The 26,383-nt window shown below is 62.6% G+C and overlaps 4 protein-coding genes across 8 annotated transcripts; 1 reads left to right on the top strand and 3 right to left on the bottom strand.

Moving 5' to 3' along the window:
• Window positions 1-454: 454 nt before the first annotated feature.
• LOC106701408 (uncharacterized) lies at window positions 455-7,448 on the bottom strand. Of its 5 annotated transcripts, none has more exons than XM_070385552.1 (7): window positions 5,057-7,448; window positions 4,603-4,851; window positions 4,344-4,467; window positions 2,905-3,110; window positions 2,314-2,384; window positions 2,007-2,102; window positions 455-841 (listed from the first exon to the last, which is right to left on the bottom strand). In XM_070385552.1, the coding sequence occupies exons 1-7, from the start codon at window positions 5,288-5,290 to the stop codon at window positions 631-633; spliced, it is 1,191 nt and encodes a 396-aa protein (XP_070241653.1). In that variant the 5' UTR covers window positions 5,291-7,448; the 3' UTR covers window positions 455-630. The 5 variants fall into 5 exon arrangements, with proteins under 5 accessions (XP_070241653.1, XP_070241655.1, XP_070241651.1 ...); XM_070385554.1 differs by having other exon boundaries at window positions 5,406-7,448; XM_070385550.1 differs by having other exon boundaries at window positions 4,603-7,448.
• Window positions 7,449-10,695: 3,247 nt separating this feature from the next.
• SDF2L1 (stromal cell derived factor 2 like 1) lies at window positions 10,696-13,181 on the bottom strand. The gene is made up of 3 exons (XM_070385549.1): window positions 12,942-13,181; window positions 12,454-12,650; window positions 10,696-11,668 (listed from the first exon to the last, which is right to left on the bottom strand). The coding sequence occupies exons 1-3, from the start codon at window positions 13,126-13,128 to the stop codon at window positions 11,387-11,389; spliced, it is 666 nt and encodes a 221-aa protein (XP_070241650.1). The 5' UTR covers window positions 13,129-13,181; the 3' UTR covers window positions 10,696-11,386.
• A 4,458-nt stretch (window positions 13,182-17,639) lies between these two features.
• CCDC116 (coiled-coil domain containing 116) lies at window positions 17,640-20,587 on the bottom strand. Its single transcript, XM_070386703.1, has 3 exons — window positions 19,973-20,587; window positions 18,757-19,314; window positions 17,640-18,632 (listed from the first exon to the last, which is right to left on the bottom strand). Exons 1-3 carry the CDS (start codon window positions 20,042-20,044, stop codon window positions 17,640-17,642), a joined length of 1,623 nt encoding a protein of 540 aa, XP_070242804.1. The 5' UTR covers window positions 20,045-20,587.
• Window positions 20,588-22,411: 1,824 nt separating this feature from the next.
• Window positions 22,412-24,445, top strand: YDJC (YdjC chitooligosaccharide deacetylase homolog). The gene is made up of 5 exons (XM_070385547.1): window positions 22,412-22,990; window positions 23,080-23,239; window positions 23,432-23,531; window positions 23,612-23,789; window positions 23,986-24,445. Exons 1-5 carry the CDS (start codon window positions 22,617-22,619, stop codon window positions 24,368-24,370), a joined length of 1,197 nt encoding a protein of 398 aa, XP_070241648.1. The 5' UTR covers window positions 22,412-22,616; the 3' UTR covers window positions 24,371-24,445.
• The last annotated feature ends 1,938 nt before the right edge of the window (window positions 24,446-26,383 follow it).

The raw sequence follows: 26,383 nt of genomic DNA, 5'->3' as shown, positions 1-26,383 counted from the left end.
CGCTTCAGCTGTGCCTCTTCTTCAACCCTATGGACTGTAGCCCGCCAGGCTCCTCTGTCTGGGGGTTCTCCAGACAAGAATACTGGAGTGGGCTGCCATGCCCTCATCTAGGGATCTTCCCAATCCGGGGACGTAACCGGTGTCCCTCACATGTCCTGCATGGACAGGCAGGTTCTTTACCACTGGTGCCACCTGGGGGGCCCCAAGCAAAGCGCAGGGCATACCTAAGGGCTCAAGCAGCATCTACTCTACCGGCCAGCATCATCCCACACTTTGTGAGGACTCACATCTCACATGCAGGTTGATTTTAAGGTCAGCATGCAAGGTGATCAGAGTCACATGTCTTTGAAACTCTTTAGGGAGGCGCCAAGTTGGAAACCAACTCACTGGCTCATTGTCATCCCATGGGGGGAATAGACCACTGTTTCTAAGGCTTGTGTTTGGGGGCCAGGCATAGCAAAAACTGGTAGTCTTGTAACTCAGTGGGATCAAGTGAGGCCCAAAGGGGTCACAGAGTCACTACAGCACAGGCAGCTCCTGTCACCCACTGCTCTTTGTGAGTGCCCAGCGCTGAGATCCTGGGTCAGGCGCAGTGAGGGCACGGCAGTAAGAAGACACCAGCAGGGGAGTTTATTCATCCTCCGGCCGTGGTCTGTACAGAAGAGGTGACTGCTCCCTCTGGTGGGGCACAGACTCTGCATTGCCAGGGTCATTCTCTGAGTCACCTGTGGGTCTGGGCACAGGCTGGAACTTGAGCAGGACAGGCGGGGTGAAGATGGAAGCCCTCACAGACGAGGACGGCATCTCCTCAGGGGCGGCAGGGCTATTGCAGACTGAGGTCCTGTGCAGGAGACACAGAAGACGTGGATTTGGATTCATGAGGCGCACAGAGCACACAGGGCCGTCAGAGGAACACACCACGAAACCCAGGCTGCGTGATGGTCTCGCTGCATTCCTGCTGCTGGGACCCCTCACGTGGGATGTTTGCTCAAAGCTGTCCATCGCAGCAATGTTTGTGATTGTGTAAACCCGGAGATGATCCAAATATCCGTCAGGGAACGCCCAAAGGAACCATGGCACAGCCCGGCATTGGGCTATGCAGCAGCTACTCGAGGAAGGAAGCTGGTCTTCACAGCCCAGAGTCAAGACGCCCAGTGGTACGGTAGTGGATGAAAGAAGCTGCAGTGTGAGCCTGCCTTGATTTGCAAAAGCAACCGATGTACTGGGACTCTCGTATTTTATGTATTCATTTCTGTATTGTGAACTTTTCCCCATAGGATACGTTCTGCTTTTGTGAACTTTTAAAAACCAAAAACAACCCATCTTTGGTGATGGCACCAAGAGGCGGCACAGCCCGCTCAGAGCGGGCACGCGGCAGGACGCCGAGAACAGTCTCCACCAAGGGCTCCGTCAACACGCGAGAGCGGCTGAGTAAACGACGCTCTGTGCACACAACGGGGGTGTTCTGCATTTATCACTGGCTTTTGGGGGTCTTGGGTTTGGTTTTTTTGGCCACACTGTGCAGCCTGTGGGGTCTTAGTTCCCTGAACCCGGCATTGACCCTGGGCCCTGCAGTACCACCAGACACTGGACCGCCAGGAAATTCCCAGCACTGGTGTTATTTTCAATGGGTGAATTATATGCCATGTGAATAACACCTCAAAAAAGCTGTTTGAAAACAAAAAAGTCCCCTAATGCAATGAAGCTGCAATCTCAACACTCAATGACATGGGAAATACTTGGCAAAAAAAGGTAATTTAAAGAAAACCACACAGTCAGTAAACACCTGACTTGCAGAACCACGTATAGAAGACCACAGAGCTGCCCCAGCTGACGGAATCGCCGCCTTTACGTTGGCCCCCGGGGCAGTTTGGTTCTGCTTTCCCCCATCACAAGCAGTAGGAAGGGGCAGCCGCTCTCCAGCACCAGGGTCCCGGACGACATTGGGGAACCTCCCGGAAGCGGGAGGGACCATCACCCTGCACATCCCTCCAGGACACACTCACCAGGGGAAGTGGAGCTTGTGCGCATTGTTCCTGGTCAGGTACGAGAAGTGGAAGCCCCCAGGATTGAGGACCAGGGGGGTCAGGTCGACCATGTGGCTGCAAGACAGGGTGAGGCAGGGGGCTCAGCCTCGGTGCGGGGGTCACAGGCCGGGCACAAGCCGATGAGGAGGGGAAGGGAGCACTCAGGATGCAGGAGGATCATCAGAGGGAGGCCGGGATTCCGGATGGGCCAGAGAGGAGCATGCTCCCCTAAGCCCTTAGCCTTAGCGTCTGTAGTCTGCCTGGGGCCCCGAATAAATCCTCCCACCTCTTTGGGTTTGATGACAGGCCAGTCCAGTTTAATTTCACTTCAGACCTCGAAACTTCCACTTCCTCCAGCTGCAGGAAACAAAGGAAATGGGACAAGCGTGGGGTTCTGCTCAGGAAGAAAAGCACCTTCTCCGAGAACTAGGGGATGCTGTGCCTTTCTTCCAATCGGAAAATCGCTGCTGGGGGCCAGCCAGGGCTTGGTGTTAGGGGCACGGGGCCTGGGAGCTTGTGGAGGAGGCCCCGGCGCTGCCTGGGGGCAGGTGACGGGTAAGCGGGAGCCAGGAGGGGCAGCCAGGGAGGAAGGGCGCTGCAGAGGCGCTCCGAGGGCAGCCTGGACAATGGTCCCCGTGAGGAGAGGTGGGCGGCGGGCATCCCCTGGGAGCCCTGGGGGCCGGCTGAGGGCCCTGAGGTCAGGCGGATGGGGTCCCACGTGTCCCCCACCCAACACTGCCAGCAGAGCGGCCCTCATCATCCGCTGCATCTGCTGCTGCCTGCAGAGAACATTCTGGGAGCCTCTACCGTGGGGCCAGGGAATCGCTGGAGTGCTTCTGAGCAGGGCGCAGAGGATGCCCTTCCACGGGCCACTGACCGATGTGCTGGGCAGCGGAGGGAAGGGGCCAAAGACCCTGGGCATAGTGTAGACAGCGGGTGGCGGGGCCGCCGTGGAGGCCGTCGGCAGCAGCGGTGGTCCAGGCGGCAGCAGGGCTGGGAGCAGGCATGGGGAGGTCGAGCGGTCCTGCGAGAGGACGCGTTCTGGTTTCTTCGGTTTCCGCTTCCTCCTCCTCCTCTTGGCATCTGGGACAGGAGGCGTCCATGAGCATCTGCCCCAGGCCTGGACAGGTGTGGGAGGGCAGACAAAGGCACGCCCACGGGCAGGGGAGCCAGGCCCACACAGGGCACCGGGCAAGCACGCCTAAGGCCACCGTCGATGGGCACCCACACGCGCCATCTCCCCGGCCCCTCGGCCGCCCCACAGGGAAGTCCGAACCACCCAAGGCACAGGCCAGAGCCCCGCCAGGCTGTGTGCCAGGACAGAATTCCACGGGAAGCGATGGAGTGTCACCACCAAGGTTAGCCTGCCACCCACCCTGGAGTCACCCACGTCTGAGTCTGCCAGTCTGACAGTGACTCCACCAATGCCACCCAGCCTCGGGCCATGCTGGGGGTGTGCTGAGAGCCACGGGGAGGGAGTCCTGCAGAAGGGAGCTCAGGAAGACACCCAGGGCCTCCCCCGCCTCTCCCCTGTCCTCATGAATCTGGGTCTTTCTACTGTTCAAATCTGGAGCCCATCAACACAGTAGGGGTCAACAAGCCCCTCTGGAGAGAATGAGCACTGCTGGGGGCACTGATGGGAGGCTGAGGGCCTGCACCCGGAGCCACCGCGGCCTGAGTCCCCCTTCAGCATCACACTCCCGGGTGGCCCACACATGCTGGGCAACCTCCCTGGGCCTCCATTTCCTCTTCTATGAAATAGGAATAAACAACGCCAGGCCGATGCCTCCGGAGGCTGTGTTGAGAGCTACACTCGCTGTCGGATGAAAGGGTGCCATGGGACTACCCCCACCCCCGCCCAGGCGTCCACCGCCATCGCCATCGTACAACCCTGGACCCGGACACACCCAAGGACCGAATCCAAACCTCATCACAGCTTCAGAGCAACCGTCCGAGACACGCAGGCAGAGGGTGACAAGCAAACATGCCAGGGGACCCCGACAAGGGACACAACCGAGTGGGTTCCCAGAGGACAACACAGTTCTTCAGTCCAGGGCATCGGGGGAAAGCGAGGTCACGCCACCTCACAGGGGATGCCACCAGAGTGGCCTCTTCCTCGGTTGCCTTCCCGGTGTGGCAGTGAACACGGCCGCCTTCCAGCCCCACCCTCACCTGCCCCATGTGAACACAAATCTGCCTCCCACCCAAACGGAGTGCGGGCCTCTGGGGTCCTGACTGACAGAGCAGGCTGGAAAGGCAATGTGGCCGCGGGGAGGTCTGAGCCAGGCGGGCCAGCGCAGCGCGCAGTGGGCTCACCCTGGGAGTAGAGGTGCACGCGGTGGATGCGTCTCTTCAGCTGTTCCAAGCGCTGGTGCATCTCCAGGGCGCTCATGCTGTTACAGCAGTTCAGCTCCCCCTGGACCGCACACGACGCCTTGGCCTGCGAGGGCCACGGGCAAGGCAGGGCGGAGGAAGCCAGACGCCTGAGCCGCCGCCTCCGGGAAGCCCCCACCCCCGCCCACGCCCCCGGCCGCCCCCCACCCCGGGCCCCCCGACCCCGCCCGGCCGGCCGCACCCAGAGGAAGGAGAGGAGCCCGCGCCGCTCGCACTCGGCCTGCTTGCCCTTGCGCACCACGCGCTCGGCCAGCGCCGGGTTGCGGTCGAGACTGCGGAAGAGGCGGCGCAGCGCGCGCTCCGTGTAGGTCGCCGCCTGCCTCTCGAAGTCCTCCTCGGAGATAAGCTGGCAGAAGGTCACAGTCTGGGGGAACTCGCTGTCGAACTCGTCCAGGACCTCCATCCTCGAGGGCTTCGGCGGCTTGGCTGCCTGGGAACCGAGCGGCGGTCGGGGCGGAGTCCCCCGGGTCTGGGCGCGCCCACCCCACCCGCCCCGGGAGACAGGGAAGCCCCCCGAGGGTCGCAGCTCCGCCACCATCCAGGCGGGACCCCCGGGGTCCGGGCGCGCCCAGCCCCCACCCCCTGCCCCGAGGGCCGGAACTCGCGTGCCCGTTGGGACTCGGTCCAGGACGCACCGCTGTCCCCCAGCCACCGCACGCGCCGCTGCCCAGACCACTCCGGCCACTCCCCGGAGACCGCGGGCCAGACGGCAGCACGTGACAATGCCCGCCGCTCCGCGCATGCGCCCTCGGGCTTCGACGGGGCGCGCACCGCTGCACCCAGACCAGGCCCACCCCGTTCCTGGGCGGCCAACTCTCGCTATCTCTTTGAGACCCTTGGACCCCAGGCTGCCTCCAGGCCCCCCGCATCCCGGCCGCTCCCCTCCTCAGAATCTGTAGGACCTGAGAGACATCAATGCCCCGGAGACGTCTCTCTGCCCACAAATCCTATAGCCCCGGAGCTCCACCTTTTCTTTGGACTTACTCTCCAGCCTCTGTCCTCTCCACGTGAGGGTCTTCACCATTCCTTCTTGGACATCTTACCTGCTTCTTAGTCCCAACCCAGAACTGACTGAACCCCAAGTTCCCTGGGTTCCAGACCCACATGTACGGGTCCCCGGGCGGGATGTTTCCTGGGTGTCTCACACTCAGCAGAGCAGCAACTGGCAGCTTCTTTCCCCCTCCACCCTCTCCAAAACCTGCTTCTCACTTTCCCTCTCCTGCTGGCCAGGGACTAACCACCATCCATTCCAGTATCTTAAGGGGGGCGGTGGTGCTCCCTGGAGCACATGTTCCTGGCCCCTCCCCACACCTCCTCCTGTCAGCCCCTGTATCTTGAGACTTTTTTTCACCTCCTACCACCAAACCACCAGCCCCAGCTATCCCCAACACAGGAGGTGGCCTTCACTTCCTCCCACTTTGAGGCCTGCCTCCTGCAAGGAAGGAGAGGTCTGGCCTGTGTATCTTGCCTAGGGCTGCAGGCAGACTCATACTGCTGCCTCCAAATCTCCATTCTGTTGCCTGGCCACCACCTGTGACTTTCGGACCCGACTCTAAAACACGTAGTATGTGCTTTTTTAAAACCAGGACAAGCATCCTCTAAGAGTCAGGGAGGCCCTTGTTAACATCCCCTTCGTGTTTATGCTTATAATACTTCATGCTTTGTATGTTTCTTTGGATTTTTTAAAGTATGCCGTGTCAAGCACCGCCAAAAGGAAATGTTTGCTGCTTTCAGGGGCTCCTAATCTAAAGAGGGCTTCAGCCACAGGTGGAGAATGTGATCTAACCGGCCGTCAGGAGGAACCCTGGGCGCCCTGGAGCCCGGGGAAGGCTTTCCTTGCTGCTGCTGCTGCTAAGTCGCCTCAGTCGTGTCCGACTCTGTGCGACCCCATGGACGGCAGCCCACCAGGCTTCCCCGTCCCTGGGATTCTCCAGGCAAGAACACTGGAGTGGGTTGCCATTTCCTTCTCCAGTGCATGAAAGTGAAAAGCGAAAGTGAAGTCGCTCAGTCGTGTCCAACTCTTAGCGACCCCACGGACTGCAGCCCACCAGGCTCCTCCGTCCATGGGATTTTCCAGGCAAGAGTACTGGAGTGGGGTGCCATTGCCTTCTCCGAGGCTTTCCTTAGGAGGGGACATTTGAGCAGAGCCTTGAGTTCCCAGCAAAGGCAGGAAACAGCTGCATGGCATGTTTGGCCATGGGGTACAGAGTCTGCATAGGAGCAAGGGGTCAGGCCTCGGAGGTAGACAAGCATGTGTCATTGCCCCTCATCCTACCCTGGGTGCCAGGGCATCTACCCTTGTCCCTCTGGGCACAGCCATTGATGAAGGGTACTCCCAAATGCCCCTTCAGACACGAATGGGCCCCCTCTCAAGGAGACAGGCTTGAATGGCTGCCACTGGGCACTTGAAAATCCTTTGTTGTCTGGTCCTGATGCTGAGGGGGCCCTGCAGGCATGCCTGGGGCCAATCTCCTTGGCAGGTCGGCTCCAGTCCCCCCGATTGCAGCTGTGCAGGTGGGATGCTGGGCACTTCACCGTCCCTCCTGCAGGCTCAGGGCAGTACACATCCCTGTAAGAGAACAAGTGGGCGTGGGTGGAGGACACACGGCTCCATTTCCTGAGCCCACCATCCACCCCAGCTAGCACTGCTCCTGTGGAGGACCCAGGAGAACATTCTCCCCAGGCGTGCCAGGAGGGCCAGGCTCAGGGCACCCCCAGGAGTCAAGGCAGGTGAAGCTGGGTCTGAGCCTGGCCCGGGCAAACCCTCCAGGCAAAGCAGTGGGCCTCTTTGTCCACAGGGTCCTGACCAAACCTTGAGCCCCCAGTCTTACCTGTGAGTTGGTTGCAAAGATCCTCTTCAACCATAGGTTTTCCGAGTCTGCCCCACCCCCTGTCCAGCCACAGCCTAGCTGGAGAGGTTGGGAGAGAACCTCCCAGCTCTGCCGTTCTGATCCTCCGATGGACAGCCCGCCAGCCCAGCTCCCCGCCTGCACCTCCTTGCTGGTTAGTGGAGTGAGGTGGCCAGACTCCCTGCCCAGGCGCTGCGGGTGGTGGGTGGGGCCTGACCGATGCCCTTTCATCATTGCACTGCTTGCCAGGGGCGCACAGTAGTGCAACAGGGAAAGAGTGTCAGGCAGGCCTGCCAGCGCCTCTCCCGGTGGTCGGCCTGGATCTGAGACCCGGAATGCAGGCCCACTGGGGCGGGGCCTCTGCCTGGGGGAAGGGTGCCCTCTGACCCCAGAGGCCCAGGCCTGGCCAGGATCTCAAGTTTCCATGGAGAAGGGAGCTCGCTGGGCAGGGGGGAGGGGAGGGCGTGCAGGTCCGGGGGCCCGGCCTGGGGAAGGGAAGTGGCAGTGTGGGGGAAGGGGTCTCCAAGGCTGGTCCCGGATGCTTTGACAATATCATTGCACTGCTCCTCAAAGCACAGTAGTGCAACCTCGTCAGAGCACCTGCGGCCAGCAGGAGGGACTCCCACCCTCCCCCCATACACGCAGGGCGGGAAGCAAGCACAAGTGGGTGGGGCTAGGGGCCCATTCCTAGACAGCAGGGCGCGGAGGGGATCTCACCGGGGGGCTGCCGTCCCTGGAGTTCTCAGGACCCCCAGGGGAGCCAGACCTTCCCCGGTACCCTCCGGAGAGCCGTGGGTATGCGACCCCAGACAGAGGGCCGGCTCCAGCACCTGAGCGGAGCGGACCGTGGGTAGGGCGCACACACAAAGGAGAGGGGCCCGCGCTCCAGTGCGGTCAGAAACCCACTGGCGCCTGAGGCGGGGGTGGGTGGATACAGCCTGACAACCCTGAGCCCTTGCCCGGCCCGAGCCTCGGAGAAAAGAAGGGTGACCCCCCCCTCAACTCCGGGCCGGCGCGCCCCCGCCAACTCAGGCCCCCGTCCCAGGCCCCTGGCTCCTGGCCCCCAACTTGGGCCCCTCATTCTGTCCCGGGAGACTCCCTGCCCGGCGGCCCAGAGAAAAGAGGGACGAGGGGGCTCCCCGGCACTCTGTGGTTCCCTGCTCAGAGGGGGCCGCCCGGGGTGTTGGGCTGCGCCCCTCCACACCAACCCCTCCGGCGGGAGAGGGCCGCCCTGTCCCGCGCCCCCACCTCGGACCCGGCTACTCACGCGGAGGACGCCCCTTCCTCCCCCCGGGCCGCGGCAGGTCTCGGGAGGTGGCGGCGAGAGGTCCGGGCGGCCGTCCGCCCGAGCCGCCCCCCAGGACCACCCCGCACCTCGTGGCGCCCTCCGGCCGCCGGCTCCATCTTTAACCCGCTGACAGGCGGCGGCCCGGCCCCCGGCTCCTTAGCATAGCGCCGCGCCCATTGGCCGGCGCCGGCGAAGGCTCCTCCCCGCGCGCGCTCGTTGGCTGGGGCCTGAGCGATTTCAAAATAGCCTGCGGGCCCTGATTGGTCGCGCGCGGGCCGAGGCTTCGGCTCCGCGGTTTTAACAATGAGTTCTGCGAACACTGCCTCCCCATTCATAACTTATCAAAGGGAACTTTGCCCGCCTTTTCGCAGCTCCAGTCTCCGCGAGTTTTCATCGCCGCCTGGGCGAGGCGCTTGGAAGCCCGGTGGGGGCGCCGGGCGCGCGGCCAGACCCGCTGCGGAGGGGGCTGTGACCGGAGGAAAATGTCCCGACCCGCGCGCGCGCGCGCGCTCAAGCCAACGCCGGCGCGGCTGCAGGCCGCCCCGTCTGGCATACTGGGATTGCTCCCGGTGCCTCCCCGGTGGCGTGCTCGGCTGCGGTGGGCTTCGTGGCTGGGGTAACCCCCTCCCCGCTCAACCCCACCGCATCGCCGGACTTGAACCGAATGAGATCTGTCTGAAACCACCGGGCGGGCCTGGGCTATGTGCGGGACAAGGTCTTGGAGCCCACCTCCACCACCGCCCCCTCCCCCGGAGCCTTGCGGATCCGTGGAAGGCACAGGGAAGGGGGCGCCACTCGGGTCCCTGCGTGATCTTGGATAAGCAGTCATTCAGTGCTTCCCGGGGGACTGATGACCCGGGAGGATGGACATAGCGCCGCCGGCCCTCACAGAGCTGCAGCGTGTGTGTGTTGGAGAGGGTAGTATTTAGGCTACTGCGCATCTGGGCCCCCTCCTCTTTTATTCGCTCAGTCCAGAGCCTGAGAGCAAATGTTTCGGAAGGCAGACAGAGCTGGGTTTGCATCTTTAGCAACCTCAGTAAACCTCCTCTGAAAAATTAAGACGATAATTGAACGTGCTGTGCTTCATAGATTCGTTGCTGGGAGCAGATGAGACGCTGTGTAAATCGCTGACCCAGTGCCTGGCACTTAGTTTTCAATAAACGAGAGATCGGCTGCTGCTGCGGTTTTAATTTTTGGTCTTGTCCTGCATTCCGCCTGCGGCCACCTCACCTGCTCTCACAGCTTCAGCCTCGATTTCCGAGGATTCTTCCCGTGCACTGTTGGAGTCCGCTATTAACTAACACTCCTCACTTGTGTGTGTGTTGTGGCAGGGCGGTAACAGAGGCAGAAGTGGGCTCTCACAGCCCAGAGGACCGCCCCTGGGACTTTCAGTGTGGTCCACACTGCAGGCGCCCACACCCCGTTAGCACTCACCTCTATGGAAAGGATGCTCACCGCCAGTGCCTGAGGGCTTCGTTCTGGCTGCAGAATCCAGGGCAAGTGGGAAGGGCTGCAGAGGGACACCCCCAGCGCCCCGCAGCCCTCAGCCAGTGAGAGAAGGTACCCTGGTTGGATAAGTGCCCCCCACTTGCATGTTCTACCAGCTGCCTTTCGGGTTCCTCTCAGCCCCACTCCTTCCCCAGTGTTTCCTGGGATCACTTCCCAACAAACTGCCTGCACGCCTGTCTCAGGTCAGGTGAGCAGTGGGAGAGAAGTGGAGGGTAGTAAAGGATGCTCAAAAGGTCGGAGCAGAGCAGGACCTCCTGGGGAAGGGACAGGGGAGTAAAGGGGGTAATCATGACCCTCCCTCCGCTCAGGTTTCACAACTGGCTAGAGCTTTTCTCTCATGCCCTAAGGCCAACTGACTTCTCAGAAGTCAGGTGCTCACTCTCCTCCAAGGCCCTTCCCACTGGTTGCCACCCCTGGCCTCTCCTTGGGCTCTTCCTCTCCTGCCGGAAAGTGGCACCCTCTAACCCCAGCAGCTCAAGTCCTTCAGCTTGTAATCTCTGCCATCACCTCTAGAGGGCACCCACGCACCAGCAAAACTGCTATTACCGTCCTCTGTCAAGGGCCAGCCGATTTATTGTTCCTTCAAGTTTCAACCCTTTGACAGCTCAAAGTGTGACTCTTCTTCCAGGAAGCCTTCTCAGATGTCTGCAAGCAGCAGTCCTCTGTGGTTATCTTCCCTTGCAATATCTTTTGAAGTTCTGTTAGGGCTTCCAGGGTTTGGGGCTAGCTGAGCATGTGGGGTGCCAATCTGCACGGAGACGAATCCTGCGATGTGAATCTCCACCAGATGGGCAGAGTCCCGGCCCAGTGCTTGGTCAAAGGCAAGGGTCCAGACTGTCGCAACTGCCAGGGGAAGGGTGTCAGGAGGAAGGGACGCCCTTCAAGGGATGAGGGACTGGCCAGCTTGTGCCCATCCCAACTGGTAGGGAGCAGGGCTCCTGCAATCTGCTGAGACCCCAGCCCTTATCAGGAAGGTTCATGGAGCTCGAGGGCTGGAGCATATCAGGCCATCTGAGGGTGGGGGAGGGGGCTGTGATGGCCCTGGGAAGTGTTGAGAGCGCACAGAAGAGCATCAGAGAGGTCTGGACGGGTTCAGCTACCAGCTGTGCTGGAGACAGAGCTTTCACACTGAGGAAGAGATGCTGAGTGGGACCAGCTGGCAGCTTCGGGTCAGCCCCAGGCTCACGGTTAAGTGCGACCACAGACCAACATTCTTTAATCATAAAGGCACTTGAGAACCCCTACAAAGCCAAAGTCTCCCCCGAGAGTCGTCTGCAGACAACACCCCCCGCTGCCCTCCACCCACTGGTCCACAGCACTCAGAGCTCATCGTGGCCCCCAGGGGCCTCTGGGCTGGGCTTGATGAAGATGCCTTCCATGGCCTTCCACTTATTGTGGGCGCTGGCACTGGCCATGCCATGCACCTCATGCTGCCCCCGGATTGGGCTCCCGTACTGCTCGCCAGTGACCGACAGGAACACGGAGGTGCCCACGTGCTGGAAGCGCACGGCGGCCTCCCGCTCCCAGTGCTGCCCTGAGCAGCGCACCGTCCACAGGTCCAGGTCGTCCCCCTCGCCGTCCTCCCCAAAGGCGCTCACCTCCTGTGGGGGCAGACGGGGTGAGGACAGTGGTCGCGACGAAGGGAGCCCTGAGTCCCCTGTGGGCACCTGCCTGGCAGTGGCACTCACTTCCCCGTACGTCTCCCTGAGACTCAGCTTCCACAGCTGCCAACTGGGACCACCCCCCCCCAGCCCCGAGTCCCCCCAACACGGGTTCTTCAAACACATGCACACCCGTCTCACCTGCCTGGGTGGCGACCACTGGCCCCCAAGGAGTCAAGACCTCCCCGCCTCCCTCCTCCTCCAGTTCCTTCTGTCCTAAACCCTCTGACCTGCACTCAGCATCCTGTCTGCCTCTCAGCCTGACAGCCAAGGCTCTATTATCTCATCCTTTTCTTTGGATAAGCCCCCAACCACCCTCTGTTCCAGCCCCACCGCCCTCCCAGTTCTGATGAACTCGCACACAGGCTCTTGCCCAGGCCTGGGAAGACGCCCATCTCCTCCCTGGATTCCTCCTCATCCTTCCAGGGCCGGCCTGAGTGCCTCCTCGCCGCGGAGTTTCCCATTCTCTACCGCAACAGCTGAGTGGATCCCCCTCCTGGGTCCAGCTCCCGCCCAGGAGTGGAGCTCTCCAGCCAGACGGCTCTTCCAGCTGTGTCCCTGCGGAGCTGAGGGCTCCAGGCGGTAGGCGCCGGTGGGGGTCATCTCTCTGTCCCCAGAGTGGGCGCCGGGCAAACGCTTGTAACTTGACGCTCCCATTTCACAGAGAAAAGCTGGGGCTCTGAGCAGGTGCCCAGGCCCCGCGCTCACAAGCCAGGGGCGCTCACCTGGTTGTTGGTCAGCGGCGACGGGAAGTGGTGCGTGTGCAGGTTCTTGCCGGTGAGCACGTGCGTCAGCCTCACCGCTTGCCCGCAGCGCACCGGGGACCCGCGCGGACACTCGCCGTCCGTGCCGCCGCGGATCCGCCAGTAGCTGTTGGCGTCGTCGGACGCCTCCACACCGGTCACCGACTGCTGGCCGCTGCCTGGGGACGACACCCCATCCCCGGGGTGGCCGTCAACTTGGCAACGCCGACCCTCGCCCCGGACAACCTCCGCTTTCCCGACGACCTCGACCCTGGGACCCAACGGCTCCCCAAGGCGCTCCCCGCCCCCCGCCCGCCTCTGGTCGCACTCCCAGGTCCGCCGCTCCGAACGGCGTACCGACCGCGCCCTCGAAACTTCCGGCCTCCTGCCCTGAGGACCCCCAGCCCGCTGCCCCGCGGGGACCCAGCGCCCAGCCCGCCGTCGGGCGGCCCCGGCCCCGGCCCGCGCACCGGATCCGTATTTGATGTCGTGCGAGTGCAGCCGCACCCGGTGCTGCGTGTTGAACAGCTTCAGCACCGACCCGCAGGTCACGAGCCCCGCGTCGCTCTTGGCGGCACGGCCCCCCGACAGCGAGAGGGCCAGCAGTATACCCAGCAGCGCCGGGCCCGCAGCTCGACCGCTGCCCGCGCTCCACATCGCCCCGGCCGGGGTCCGGCGACTCGGCCCGCGGTCGCTTCCGTCTCCGCCGCCGGCCAATCCGGACTCTGACAGGGCCCGCCGCAGCAGCCAATCGCCGGCCTGCACGGCGCTCCGCCTCTGCTGCCATTGGGTCCGCGCCGGAGAGACCCGCCCCCAGCTTCGGCGAGCGGCGGCTGGGAGGGCCCTGGCGACACGAGGAACGTTTTGACTGGTCCACGCCTCCGAGGGCTGACCAATGAGGATCCAGGGGAGGCCCAGGCGGCTCCCAGCCGCGGGAGTGCTGGATGCCAGGCGGCTGCCGGCTAGGGCGCCGCTCTAGCGCCCGCCGGGCTCAGTAACCCAGTTCACCCGATCACCTTGATCCCAGATCCCCTGGCCCTCAGTGATGGTGTCCCCCTCGGACCCCGGGTCCACAGCTGCAGGGGCTTGAGGTTGCTCGACTACTAGATTATGTGGTCACGAGTGGACACATGCTCCTTCAGTTCCTGGACCTAATCCTCCAGTCGCTCGACCACTGCCCCCTGACATTGGGTCACATTTAGTGTCCCTGGACCCTGGAGGGTCTGAATTCCCTGGGCCCTTCCTGGGCAGAATCTCATGGTCACTAGGCCACTGGGCAGCACAGGGCAGCAGGGAGCTGTGATATAGAGGCTAGCAGTCATCAGAAAACCCTGAGCTGCCTTGGGAACCCGGAGCCCTGGGAGACCAAATGACTGCGAACCAAGCCTGGGTGACTGTGTGTCCCAGGCTGGGGACTCACTGCCTTCTCAGAGAGCTGTCTGCTCAGTCCTGTAAGGCGGGAAACTTACACGGCTGTTTATTTATTCATTCGTGGAATATTCTTACCTTGACTTCTAGGCCCTTCAGTTCAGCCCAGCCCAGGAAACGGCTGACTGCTCAGCACTTGGGGCACCAGCAAAGCAGGGAGAAAAAAAAAAAAAAAGTCTGTGTTTGATTAAATCATCCAGACATCCAGAATTTAGAATTCAGAAAATCCAGGATAGATTCATTTAAATTACAGCAATGGATTAGTTTTCGGTTTTCATATTCCCCCTGACTCGGTGCTCATCAGCGTGTGGGCTGTTAGTTGCCTGACCAGGGATCAAACCCACGCCCCCTGCGGTGGAAGTGTGGTCGTAACCACTGGACCACCGGGAAGTCCCAGTTTTCAGGCTGAACATTGTCTTTATTTGGAATTCCATGTAGGACCAGGTGCCTTGATCTTTTCAACAACTCAGTGTCTAAAATGCTGTCTGCCCTGGATTTAGTAGACCCTGTCTTGGAGGCGCCTCCAACCCAGGCAGAGGGGCTAGAGTGCAATCCAGACACACCAACAAACATCTCAAATGTAGTATGACCAGACCAGAACTTGCAGCCTCTTTCCCACTGCTTCGACCCTAGGCTTCTGATTTTGAGTAATGCCACCCCTGTTCACAAATTCACAAGCTCTTCAAGCCCCAAACTGGGGACTCATCTTTGATTCCTCTCTTCACCACACCCCTCCCATCTACCCCAACGCATCTTGATGGCTCTGACTCCGAACAGCTTGGAAGGCATGTCTCCTGAGTCCCCGTCAGCACCCTAAACCAACGTACCCCATGTCCCCCTCCAGATATCTACCACACCGCTGAGATTTCCCTGCTACTGAGGCCCCTCCCAAGACATTCTCCACCCAAGAAAGTGTTTTTTCTTAAAAAGCATAAATCAGGTCACACGAGGTGCCTGCTGAAAGCTGCCAACGGCTTCCCATTGTGTTGGGACCAGACGACGGTGAGGACACAGCAGGTAATCTCCCCGCAAGGTGAAGACAGTGTCCAAAGACCAGTGCAGGCCATCCCTGGCAGTGCAGTGGTTATGACTCCTGCTGCTTCTGCAGGGGGTGTGGCTTTGATCCCTGGTCAGGGAGCTAAAATCCCACAGCCCCCCCAAAAAAGCACATCGACTCCAGAACTGCTGCTTGGAATAAAGAGCTGTCTGCTGATCCAAGAGCAGCAGAGACCCCAGGGATAGAGTCAGGGAAGCCAACGTGCCTCTCCCTGAGGCCCTGGAGCTGCAGGGGCAGGGTCAGGGTGAGGATGCCAGGTTAGCCCTAGGAAGGCAGAGGGGAGGAGGGTGCTGAGCTGGGGATACAGGATGGCCAGAAGCTCTGGGAGGGCCTTGGACGTGAGACCCTCCAACCAGGGTACCAGCCGAGTCCACAGACCCTTCGAGAGAGAGAGCTGTCCTGTTCTGCCCAGGGCCCCTACGGAAGGGGCAGCCAGTCCACAGCCTGACCGACCAGCAGAGGGCCTGTGTGTCCTGGCAGAGCCGCCCCTCTCTGGAAGGGGAAGCAATAATCCCAGGGGCAGTGTGTGGGTGGAGACAATGAGTCCTAAGAGGCTTCCCTGGTGGCTCAGCTGGTAAACAATCTGCCCGCAATGCGGGAGACCTGGGTTCAATCCCTGGGTTGGGAAGGTTGCCTGGAGAGGAGAACAGCTGGCCACTCCAGTATTCTGGCCTGGAGCATCCCATGGACTGTTTAGTTCATGGGGCCGCAAAGAGTCGGACAGGACTGAGCGACTTTCACTTTTGTTCTTTCTCAAGAGGTTTGAAGAGCCAGGAAGATTCAGACTGGGGCAGAGAAGAGCCAGGAGCAGAGCCAAGGAGGTCACAGGGCTCAGGGCACTGGCAGCTGCCCAGGAGGCCGGGCTCAGCCCACCGGAGGGTCTGGGTGGGGGGCAGAGGTGGATGTGTGGAAGGACATCTGAGATCTCTGACAGGAAAACCGTGCTGCATCAACACAAGCTTTATTTTTCCTGTTGGCTCCCACGAGAGGCTCAGCGAAGCTCCTTGTGGGTACCAGCCATTCTGACCTCTGCTCGGGCAGGGCAGGTGCAACAGCAGTGGTCAGCGGTGGCAGGAGGAGTGGGCCATGGAGTGTGTGGTGAGGCCGCATGGGGCCTCACAAGGGGTCACTGGGGCCTGCCCCGGAGCCTGCCATGGGGGAGCTGATTGTGGCCTCCCCTGGAGGCTCCTGGGAGCTCTGGGGCTGGTCTTCATCTCCAAAGAAGTCTTCCTCCTCGTCCTCCTCCTGTTCATCTTCCTCCTCCTCCTCTTCATCCTCCTCCTCCTCCTCTTCATCCTCCTCCTCTTCATCCTCCTCCTCCATGCTCTGCCGGTCCTCCATGTCCACTGTCTGTTCGGACGGATGGGAGGCCACGCCGGCCTTGGTGGGGGACAGGATCCGCTTGGCCTCTGGGGGCCTGGAGTGCTCCTGTGGGGGATGTGGCCGGGAGCCCTTGGGCCTCGTGTCGAGGCGGGAGGGCCCCGTGGGCTTATCCCGGATCCTGTGGCCCCTGGTGGAGACCTCGGAGGGCGTGGCGGGGGTCCCCACGCCTCGCCGGGGGGTGCTGTGCTGGGAGGTCGGTCGGTCGGGGGCCCGGAACACCAGCCGGGACGAGCGCTGGCTGGACTCGGCCTCCTCCAGCTGGCGCAGCAGGCAGTGCCAGTCGACCGTGGAGGACAGGCGGACGTGTGAGCCCTTCACCTTCTTGAAGCCCAGGTAGAGGTCCATGAGCACCTCGGTGACCGGGAAGGAGATGAAGCCCAGCTGGTCAGCGAGGCTCTTCTCAAAGCTGTACTTGTGGACGAGCAGGGACACGGCCTGATCCTTCAGGTAGTCGATGAGCTCCTCATGCCAAGGGTTGGAGAGCTGGGACACGCTGCTGGACCTGGACAGGATGGAGGGCAGCGGCTTCTTCTTGCTGAACTTGCAGCCGGGGCTCTGCGCAGGAGTCGGGGGAGGGTGAGGGAGACAGGTCATCCATCCCTGCCTGCCCTCTGGCTTCCCTCCCACCCAGAGCATCCTCCGCAGCACCCACACGGCACATCGCCCGCTCCACACTGGGTGTGGCCTCACCAGGTCGGCTCCACTGGCCCATTGGAGAGCTGGGCTGGGGTCCCATGTGCCGACCCACCCTGGTCAGTCAGGCCCAGGGCCAGGCCACTGACCTCAGTCCCCATGTAGTCAAAAGGGGGTCTGCACGACCCTCACCCAGGCCGGGGTTCAGAGGAGGGAAGCGTGCCTGAACCCCGATGGGGTGAAAGCAGGCTGGGGGCCACGCAGAGGAGCCGCCAGGGTGAGGCCACCCACGTCCTCTCTCCACACTCTGCCCGAGGACCGCCCTCTCAGCCTGCAGACTCGCTTGGAGAGTCCCACCCTGGACGGCAGGACCACAGCGGGTAGGCCTCAGACACAGGGCCCTACTCTGGGCTCAGGCTGCTGTCCGCAAGGGACAGGACCTTCCCCTTCTGGGAGGGCCTCCGAGACTCACGTACAAACCTTAAAAAAAAAAATACCCAGAATAAAAAATAGCCTTTATTCATCTTTGACAACACGTGGCAGTGGCTAGGACCAGACTCTGAGCTCACTCGTTAGCTCACAGCCCCCCACCCCACCCCCGGCTCAGGTGGTGCCCCCAAGGGCCTGGCAAGAAACCTGGCTCCTTTTTCAGTAACAGTAGTGGTGGCTAGGAGCGGTGGCGATAGGACCCCTTCCACTGCAGCCCTGGCCCCAAGACCCCAGGCCCCAATCTGGAGGAGGTCACCTCCCGCTCCGGCAGGACCCGAGATGGAGAGGGGCCCCTGAGCGCAGAGGGGTGGGGTGACAGCGCCGAGAAGGGGTTCGAAGACGAGGGGTGGGGAGAGGCCAGCGGAACCAAGGCCCGGGGGGCGCTGCGGGTCAGCCTGAAGGGCGCCTCCGCCACCTCCCAGGGCGCGGGCGCGGCGAGGTGCGGGCTCTGCCAGGGCTGGGCCCGCGAGCTCAGGGGCTCCGAGGCGGGAATGGACGGTTTCTGTACTCTGGGGTCCCGGTCCAGCCCCTCCTGCTTGGGGAGGGATGGAGAAACCTTGGGCTCTTCAGTGTCTGTCACCTCAAGCCGGAACCTGGTGGCCACTTGAGGGCTTGGCACGGGAGAGCCACCTTCCTTGGCCTTGGCGCGACCCTTGTGCTGGCTCTTCTTTTGCTCGGTCCGGGGGCTGGAGGCCGTGGTGGGCGGTGACTCGTAGAGCTCCTCCCCGTCCGTGGGCGTGGCCACCTTGGAGTCGGACTCCCGGGCGGTCTCCCATTCCGACCGGAAGAGCGGGCCGCCGTCGCGGCGGCGGGCGCCGCTGAGCTTCTCTACGGCCCGGTTGACCACGTTCTGCAGGGCGGGGAAGAGGTGGTGCTCGGCCAGGAAGTCCAGCGTCCGATGGGGCTCGCGGAGCGTAGAGTAGCCAGGCAGCTCAAACGACGCCGGCTGGCTCAGCAGGGATCTCATCTCCTTGTTCAGCTGCCGCCTGAGGAAGCCCAGCTCGCGCTCCGTGGGCCCAAGCTCTGACGATTCGTGCGTGTCCCAGCTCGAGCCCAGCGGGCCTGAGAACCACGACAGGGGCTGCTCTACGGTCCACTGGGTGCTGCTCTGGCTGTCCAGCGAGTCCCACAGCAGCGAGTCCCCGTGGGAGGAGGCCTGCCCCAGGCCTCTCTGCAGAGAGAAGGGGAACCCTCAGAGATGTCCGCGGGCGGCCAAGCAAGGCCTGGTGCTGGGCTCCCGGCTGGGGTCAGCCCCGCACCCCCCCCACCACCGGGTCCGCAGCCCCTGACCTCACCCCTCGGTTCTCCAGCTGCAGCAGCCGTTTGAGGCTCTTCTCCAGCAGGAGTTGGTCCGTCACGGGTGGCAGTCGGCCCAGGCCCTGGGAGCCCAGGTCGCTGTCCCGGCTGTGGCAGCCCGGCCAGTCGGCGGCTGTGCAGCTGCTGCGGGAGTCGGACATGGAGCTAGAGCGGGAGGGGTAATTGTTGGGGCGTCCCACGCAGAGGCCGGGCCGGGCGCGGTGCCGGCGGAGGGTGCTGAGGCTGGGCCGGGCCCGCGCCCGGCGCCCGCCCCTCGGCACCTCCACGGGGTCCTGCACCTCCACCAGCGGCACTCCCGCCTCGGTCTTCACGGTGGCCATGCGCTCCGTTGCCTCCTCCACCACCGTCTGCAGGCTTTCCAGCACCTGACCCTCGACAAGGAAATCCAGGAAGCTCCTAAAGGGTCGAGGGCCCTGACGGTTTCTGCAGCGGCCTGAACTGCCAGAGGGGTCATGCGAGGAAGGCGGGTGTGGCCTGTGGCCCGGCTTGGAGGCGTGGCCCATTTCCGAGAACAGTGACTTCTTAGGTGGCTGCACCTGAGCAGACAGGCATGTCAGGGTGGGCAAGGATGCCCCATGGCGGGGGAAGGTGTTCCCGGGGGTCCTCCTAGGGCACCAGGAGCTGGGTGGGGACTGGGCAATAAAATGAACGGGGTTTTGGAGCCAGGCAGCTCAGGCTCTGGACCCTGGCTCTGCCAGCTTCAGGCACGATGCCCTCTCTTGAGGTCCCTCTCTTGCAGAATGGGGGTCCGTTCAGGGTGGCCCTGAAGCTTCCCTGACGTGTACGCTTCACATACACAAGATGTGGCTGGGCAGTCTGAAAGCCCGCTTGTGCCCTCACCCAGGGCATGACTGGGCAACCACGAAACCTCTCGGCACTGCCCCACTGCCGGTCTCCTCAGACCACCTGCGGTCCTGAGCCCTGTGCGCCCCATAGCGGCTGCTGCATCTCCAGCCAGAGGCCCTCAGGAGACTCTGTTCTCACTCTGGGGTCCTCCCAGGCCCCTGGGGGTCGGGGGGCACAGGGAAAGAGACTGACAGAGGTGACCAGGGCCCCGCAGGGCGGCGGCGGAGTGCTGAAGACAACAGGTCACTATGCGGCCCAGAGAGGACATCCGTGGGGGATGAGAAACGGGGGGCGGGGGGAGCGGGGGGGCTGTGGGCTACTGGGGAACACGGTGGGTTCCCCACTTACCCGGGCCACGTAGGTAGGGTGGCCGGCCTCATCGTCCGCCAGGTAGCCCGAATGGTGGCGGCAGCTGGCCATGGTGCCGATGGCCGGGCCCGCTGGCCTCCTCCTCTCTCTTCGGTTGCGCGGTGAAACCGCGGATTCCTGTCTGCGCCGGGCGGGGATATGGCATGAGTGTGCCCCCCGCCCTCCATGGGTCGGTGTCCCCGTCAGTCCGTGGACCGCTGGTCCCCGGCTTTCTGCACCCCGCGTCCTTCACAGGTCCGGCAGGTCCTCTGCTCGGAGCCCCTGCGCGTCTCAGCCACGTCCGTGTCCAGAGTCATCTCTTAGCCCTGTTGCGCCCGCCCTCCGTCCTCCTGGCCCCGGCGTCCGACCCGGGCCCCCGGCAACCCACTCACCAAGCCGGTGACCCCTGGGCTCGCGCTCCGCTGCGGTCCGAGCCCTCCGCAGGGCGTCCGAGCAGCTCGGGGCCGCCCGGGGGCCTTTTCATTTGCATCCCGCGTCCTGATTGGCCTGCGCCACGCCGCTCGCTCGCCGGCTCCCGCGGCACAATGGTTGGGGCGGGGCCCGCGGGGCCCCTCCCTCAGGCTCCGGCTTTGGCCCGCCCACATTCCTAGTCGGCGCTGGAGACCCTGCTTGGAGGGGGAGCCTGAGAGACGGAGCCACCGCCTGCCCCCCAGGTGACACAAGCACCTTCCTCGGCTTCTCTCTGGTCCCTGAGTTGTCCTGGGCTCCTGCTCGCAGACTGTCCTCCACTCGCCCAGTGTGGACATCCCAGCTTCTGTCCCTGGCGGACTGGAAGGAATCCCGCCTCTTAAATCACAGATCAGCATCAACTCCCAGCTCCGGGGTTTCCCGCGGGGGCAACTCAACCCCTCTAGTCGCCTGCTCCGTCTCCGTAAGTGGAGCTGAGTGACTTTTCACACGGGTTTGGAGATGAAGTTAATCTTCCTACAACACTGGCACTCTTATAAAACCTGTAAATCTTGCCCTCCTCTCTCTCTCCTACCTGTCTGCCCCAAGGCTCTTCCTAATGCAATCCATCCAGGTGTCACCTCCTAGGAGAAGCCTTCCCAGAAGGCTCGTCCCCCCAACCAAATGACCACAAACCCCATCCCACACTTTGCCACACCATGTGGTTAATGGACTATCAGTTCATGCTCCCTGGAGTTAGGAATTGTGGTTCTCACCCCTATTCTATGATCTTTCTAATATCAGTAGGTGCTCAATAAATGTGAATTTCATCCTTCCAATCGAGTACCTCAGGGCCTCTAGACTTTCCAGGACCAGCTTCCCAGTGGAGAAGGATGATTGAAGTCCCACAATCTAGTCATCACTACTGAACACTTTGTTGACAAAGGTCCGTCTAGTCAAAGCTATGGTTTTCCAGTAGTCATGTACAGATGTGAGAAATGGACCATAAAGAAGGCTGAACACCGAAGAATTGATGCTTTCAAATTGTGGTGACAGAGAAGACTCCTGAGAGTCCCTTGGACTGCAAGGAGATCAAACCAGTTCATCCTAAAAGGAAATCAACCTTGAATATTCGCTGGAAGGACTGATGCTGAAGCTGAAACTCTTTGGCCACCTGATAGGAAAAGCTGACTCACTGAAAAAGAGCCTGATAGTTGAGGGTGAAAGAAAGGGGCGGCAGAGGATGAGCTGGTTAGACAAGCATCACCGACTCAATGGATATGAATTTGAGCAAACTCTGGGAGATGGTAAAGGACAGGGAAGCCTGGTGAGCTGCAGTCCATGGGGTCACAAAGTATCGGACACAACTGAGCGACTGAACGAAATTGAATACGATCATCCTTATGCCGAGGGCCTGGTGAAGGACGACTCTTTAAGGCCTCCAGTTCTTACTGCGCCCCCACAGAGGTGGGTGTTAACTGTTATTCTCCAGCTCAGCTCTGCCCTTTCCGCCCCGAGGGCAAGCAGGGCGCAGAGGACCAGAGCCGACCAGAGGCAGGCCAGCGCTCCGGAGGGCAGTCCCAGCTCCACTGATGCCCGCAGAGTCACACAGGCCAACACACTAGCCCTCTCTGAGCCGCAGTGCCCTCATCTGTAACGCAGGAATGACGTCAGGTACTGCACTTCCCAGTCTCGCCAAATGAAAACGCTGGCTGTCAACCATGGTGACTGTAAAGTCATTGGTAAGGAAAGTTTTTCTGGATCACAGAGGAAAAAAAGGAGGTCACGAAAATGTAAAGTTGTGTCCTGACACAGGGCTCAAGAGATGGAAGCTGGGACGGATGCCTTCTCAAATAAAACCATTGGTACAGGCTTTCTCTTTGTTCAGAGCTTTTACAAGTCAAGAAAAAGCCTCGTTTCAAAAAATCAACAAAAGACAAGCAATTTGTAAAAGAAATAGTTAGCTAATAAAGACATGAAAAAGTTCATAGTATCAAAAAAAAAAAAAGAAAAGAAACTACGACGATGGAATGCCACTGATGTGATCATTGTCTCCTCAAACAAGAAACCAAAATACTTTGGGGTGGAAGGAGCAGAAAGCTTGGGTGTATTTATTAGAGGAAAAAAAATACCAGGAGACATGACCCAGAAAGTGAACAGTGGTGACCTTGGGGGAGGGTAAGAGGGTTGGTTTTTTTTTTTTTTTTCCCCCAGGTTTGATTTTTCCGTTTTACATATGAGACATTTTTGCAGTCGCTGCGAGTCCCGCGCTCGGGGTGGGGCGGGGCACCAGGCTTGCAGGGACCCCCGGGACCGGCAGGCGGCGAGAACAAAGGCCGAGCGCGGGCGCGTGCGTCGGGGCGGGGCCTCGGGCGACGTCGGGGGCGGGGCCTGGACCGTCCGCTCGCGCGCTCGGACCCTCGCGCATCCTGCGGACGGAGGCACCATGGCCCGGCTTCGCGTGCGGCTGGTGGTCACGGCAGACGACTTTGGCTACTGCCCGCGGCGCGACGAGGGCATTGTGGAAGCCTTCCTGGCCGGGGCTGTCACCAGCGTGTCCCTGCTGGTCAACGGTTCGGCCGCCGAGAGCGCGGCTGAACTGGCCCGCAGGTGAGTGGCGGCCCTCCTGCACGGTCCGGGGCGGGCTCGGGGACCGCCGTCCGCGCCGCCGATGCTCCCCGCTCGCGCTCCGCCCGCAGGCACCAGATCCCCACGGGCCTCCACGCCAACCTGTCCGAGGGCCGCCCCGTGGGCCCGGCCCGCCACGGCGCCTCTTCGCTGATCGGCTCCGAGGGCTTCTTCCTCGGCAAGATGGGATTCCGGCGGGCGGTGGCGGCTGGAGAAGTGATCTTGCCCCAGGTGCGCAGGTGCGGCTGCAGGAAGACGCTCAGGGCTGCGCCGCGAGGGTGCCCTGGACCATTACGGGCTGGACTGGAGCGCCGGATGCCTCCCTGGTTCAGACGCAGGGACGATCGCAGCGGAGCGCGGGGACGGGGTCCCATGGGGAGCTGCTCCCGGACGCGCGCCAGATAACTCACCTTCGCCCTCCAGGTGCGAGAAGAGCTGGAGGCCCAGCTGAGCCGCTTCCGGGAGTTACTGGGCAGGGACCCTACTCACGTGGACGGCCATCAGCACGTGCACGTGCTCCCAGGTGCGCGGGGCGGGGCTCCCACGCCGGGGTGGGAGTGTGCGGCACGTGCCTCGCCCTGACTCCGCCCGGCCCGCCCGCAGGCGTGTGCCGGGTGTTCGCCGAGGCCCTGCAGGCCTGCGGAGTGCGCTTCACTAGGCTGCCGCTGGAGCGCGGGGTGGACGGCTGCGCCTGGCTGGAGGCCCCAGCGCGCGCCTTTGCCGGCGCCGTGGAGCAAGACGCCCGCGCCGCCATCGGTCCCTTTGTCCACCATGGCCTTCGGTAAGGCCCCCAGCCCCCTGGCGCAACCCCCTCCACCCCTGTGCGTCTGGCTGGCTGTGCCCCCCTCCCCATTTCTTAATCTCGACGGGGGTCAGGCCTCCTCCCGCGTTGCCCACACCCCAGTTGCCAGGGGTCCCTGGCCTAGCCCTGGCCACCAAGACCTTTGGTCCTGCTGCTGCTGCCCTGGCACCCACAGGTGGACCGACGTCTTCGTGGGCCTGAGCACCTGCGGCCGGAATATGTCCGCGCACCGAGTGCTGGAGGCGCTGGCTCGGGCCCTGGAAGGTGTGCCCACTGGCCAGGCAGTGACGGCCGAGCTGATGGCACACCCTGGCTACCCGAGCGTGCCTCCTCTTGGGGGCTGCGGGGAGGGCCCCGACGCCTTCTCCTGCTCTTTGGATCGCCTGCATGAGCTGCGTGTCCTCACGGCGCCCGCACTGCGGGCTCAGCTTGCCCGGGACGGTGTGCAGCTCTGCACCCTGGAAGACCTAGACGGCAAGAGGCCCGGAGGGGGGCGCCAGCAGAGCCGCTCGGGAACCCTTTGTGGAGCCCTCCCCACCGTGACCCTGGCAGACAGCTGAGCGTTCATGTCCTTGGCACGCGGGAAGGAAACCCGGCCCCAGAGCCCGCGTTTCTGGGCTGGGACACTGTCACCTCTGGGCCCAGGTCCTCATGGCGCGGGGTGTGGCCAAGCTTCTGCAAGCGCTCTGGCTGTGGGGGGCAGCCGTGACCTCTGGGCCTGGGCCCTACCAGGCGTGGGGGCCATCACACCACTGGCATCATCCTTGTGTGGGCACTAGGAGCAGAGGTGGCTGTGTTAATAAAGTAGCATGTTTCCCGTGAACTAGGCCCAGGAACCTTCCCACACACAAGAGCACGCCACTCTGGGCCCCTGAGGTCACTCTCCCAGGAGCGGTCAGCAATGTGGTCCACCTTGGCTCTGCCCGTGCCTTGGCTCTCTTCATCCTCTTCTTTGGGGAGAGGTAGTGGGGGTTGGAAGAATCTCTCGCAGGCTACAGTTCTGGGGGAGGCCTAAGTCAGCAGTCCTTTGCCGCCCCAGGGGGCGGGCCTGAGAAGGTCCTGCAAGCCTGCAGGAGTGTTTTACGTTTGCCCAGGAGGAATGGTCGTCTGTGCACGTGGGGTCCCTCATGTCTCGTGGATGCCCTGTGGGTGGGGCTCCCAGGGCCTGGGTCAAGGGTGGTGCCGGAAGCAGGCGGAGCCCCGCGTGGTCCTCGTCGCATGGAGTGTCACGTCACAGCGCCGGTGCCCCCATTTTGCAGACCCAGAGAAGGGGGCGCAGCTGTGAGGCTGCCTGCTCACTGACTCAACATGCGCTGGGCCTTAGTCTGGGTCAGGCAGCCACCAGGGCCAGAAGAGCCCGCTGCACTGACCACGTGAGGGCAGGGCTCATCCCGACTGGTGGCTTCAGCCCCTTTCTGGTTCCAGCTCCTCCCCATCTTCCTTGGAACTTGACTTCTCCAGCTGTGGGCCCTTTTCTGCCTCTCATCCTGCCCCACCCACGGGGGTCTGTGTCTGCTCCCTGGAAGGGGGAGGGGGTCTGCTGCTCTGAGAGGAGCTGGCTGTGCAGCCCTTGGCCCAGGAGAGAGTGTGGGTGACGGGAGCTGGAGGGTCTGCAGGAGAGGCTACTGTCACCAGGGAGCCAGAGCGAGAGGAGCAGAGGCCCCCGGCGACTGGGATGAGGAGGCGGAGGGTGGGTCCCTGATCCCACGGCGGGTATTGCTCGTGTCCAAGCTGCTGTGCTCAGGACGGCTCAGACGAGGGATTCGCCGTTACCCACGGTCCACCAGGCACGGGGCGGCTGGGACACAGCCTGCAAGGAGCCCACGGTCTCTACACACAGTGGGACAGGCGTGGGACTCGGGCTGCCATGGGAGTGGGAGGACAAAGCTCCGTGGCGTGGCTCACAGCACCCGCCGGCCAGGCACACAGGAAGACGGCGTTTCCCACACAGGGCCTGCCGGCACTGCGCTGTGTGAGGACTGGGCTTCACTCAGCTGCGCTCCTGGCGGGGTGGGGGAGCGGGTGGGGAGGAGCCGCTGCAGATGGTGGGAGCAACTGAGGCTCAGGGATGCCCAGCAGGGTGCCGCACAGACGTGCTGCTGGGGAGGACAGCGGGAGCAGGACGCGGGCCTCCCCGTGCAGACAGGACCCCGCCAAGTCCAGGGCCCTGGGCAGAAGAGCCCAGGGAGCAGGAGGGGCCAGACGCCAGGCCGAGCAGACACAGGTGGAGCGTATTGAGAGTGAGGAAGATGAGACTGGGGGCCGCTGAGGGCAGGGAGCGGAGGGGGTCTCAGGCTTCGGGGAGGGGCTGTGACTGGTGGTGGGGGCCCCTGGCCGGGCCCCTCTGTGAAAGCAGGGTGACGGGGCCCGGGGTGGCCCCGAGTCGGGGCTCCCCACTGATGATCAAGGGAAGGCGCCGGCCGCCTCACCTCCTGCTGAAACGACGCCCCGGAAGTTCCCCCTGCCACCTGCAGGCTGAGCTGTCGGGGTCTCAGCTGGTGTCAGACCCCAGGGCAGGGGACCCAGTGGAGAACTCTGTCAGGGCCCCAGCAGGCCTGCTGCTGAGCCAGCCC

This window comes from Bos mutus, chromosome 17 (genome assembly GCF_027580195.1).
Source record: "Bos mutus isolate GX-2022 chromosome 17, NWIPB_WYAK_1.1, whole genome shotgun sequence".
In the NCBI taxonomy this organism is placed as follows: domain Eukaryota; kingdom Metazoa; phylum Chordata; class Mammalia; order Artiodactyla; family Bovidae; genus Bos; species Bos mutus.
The sequence above is the reverse complement of the archived record's forward strand: the minus strand, read 5'-3'. Positions and strand labels throughout refer to the sequence as shown.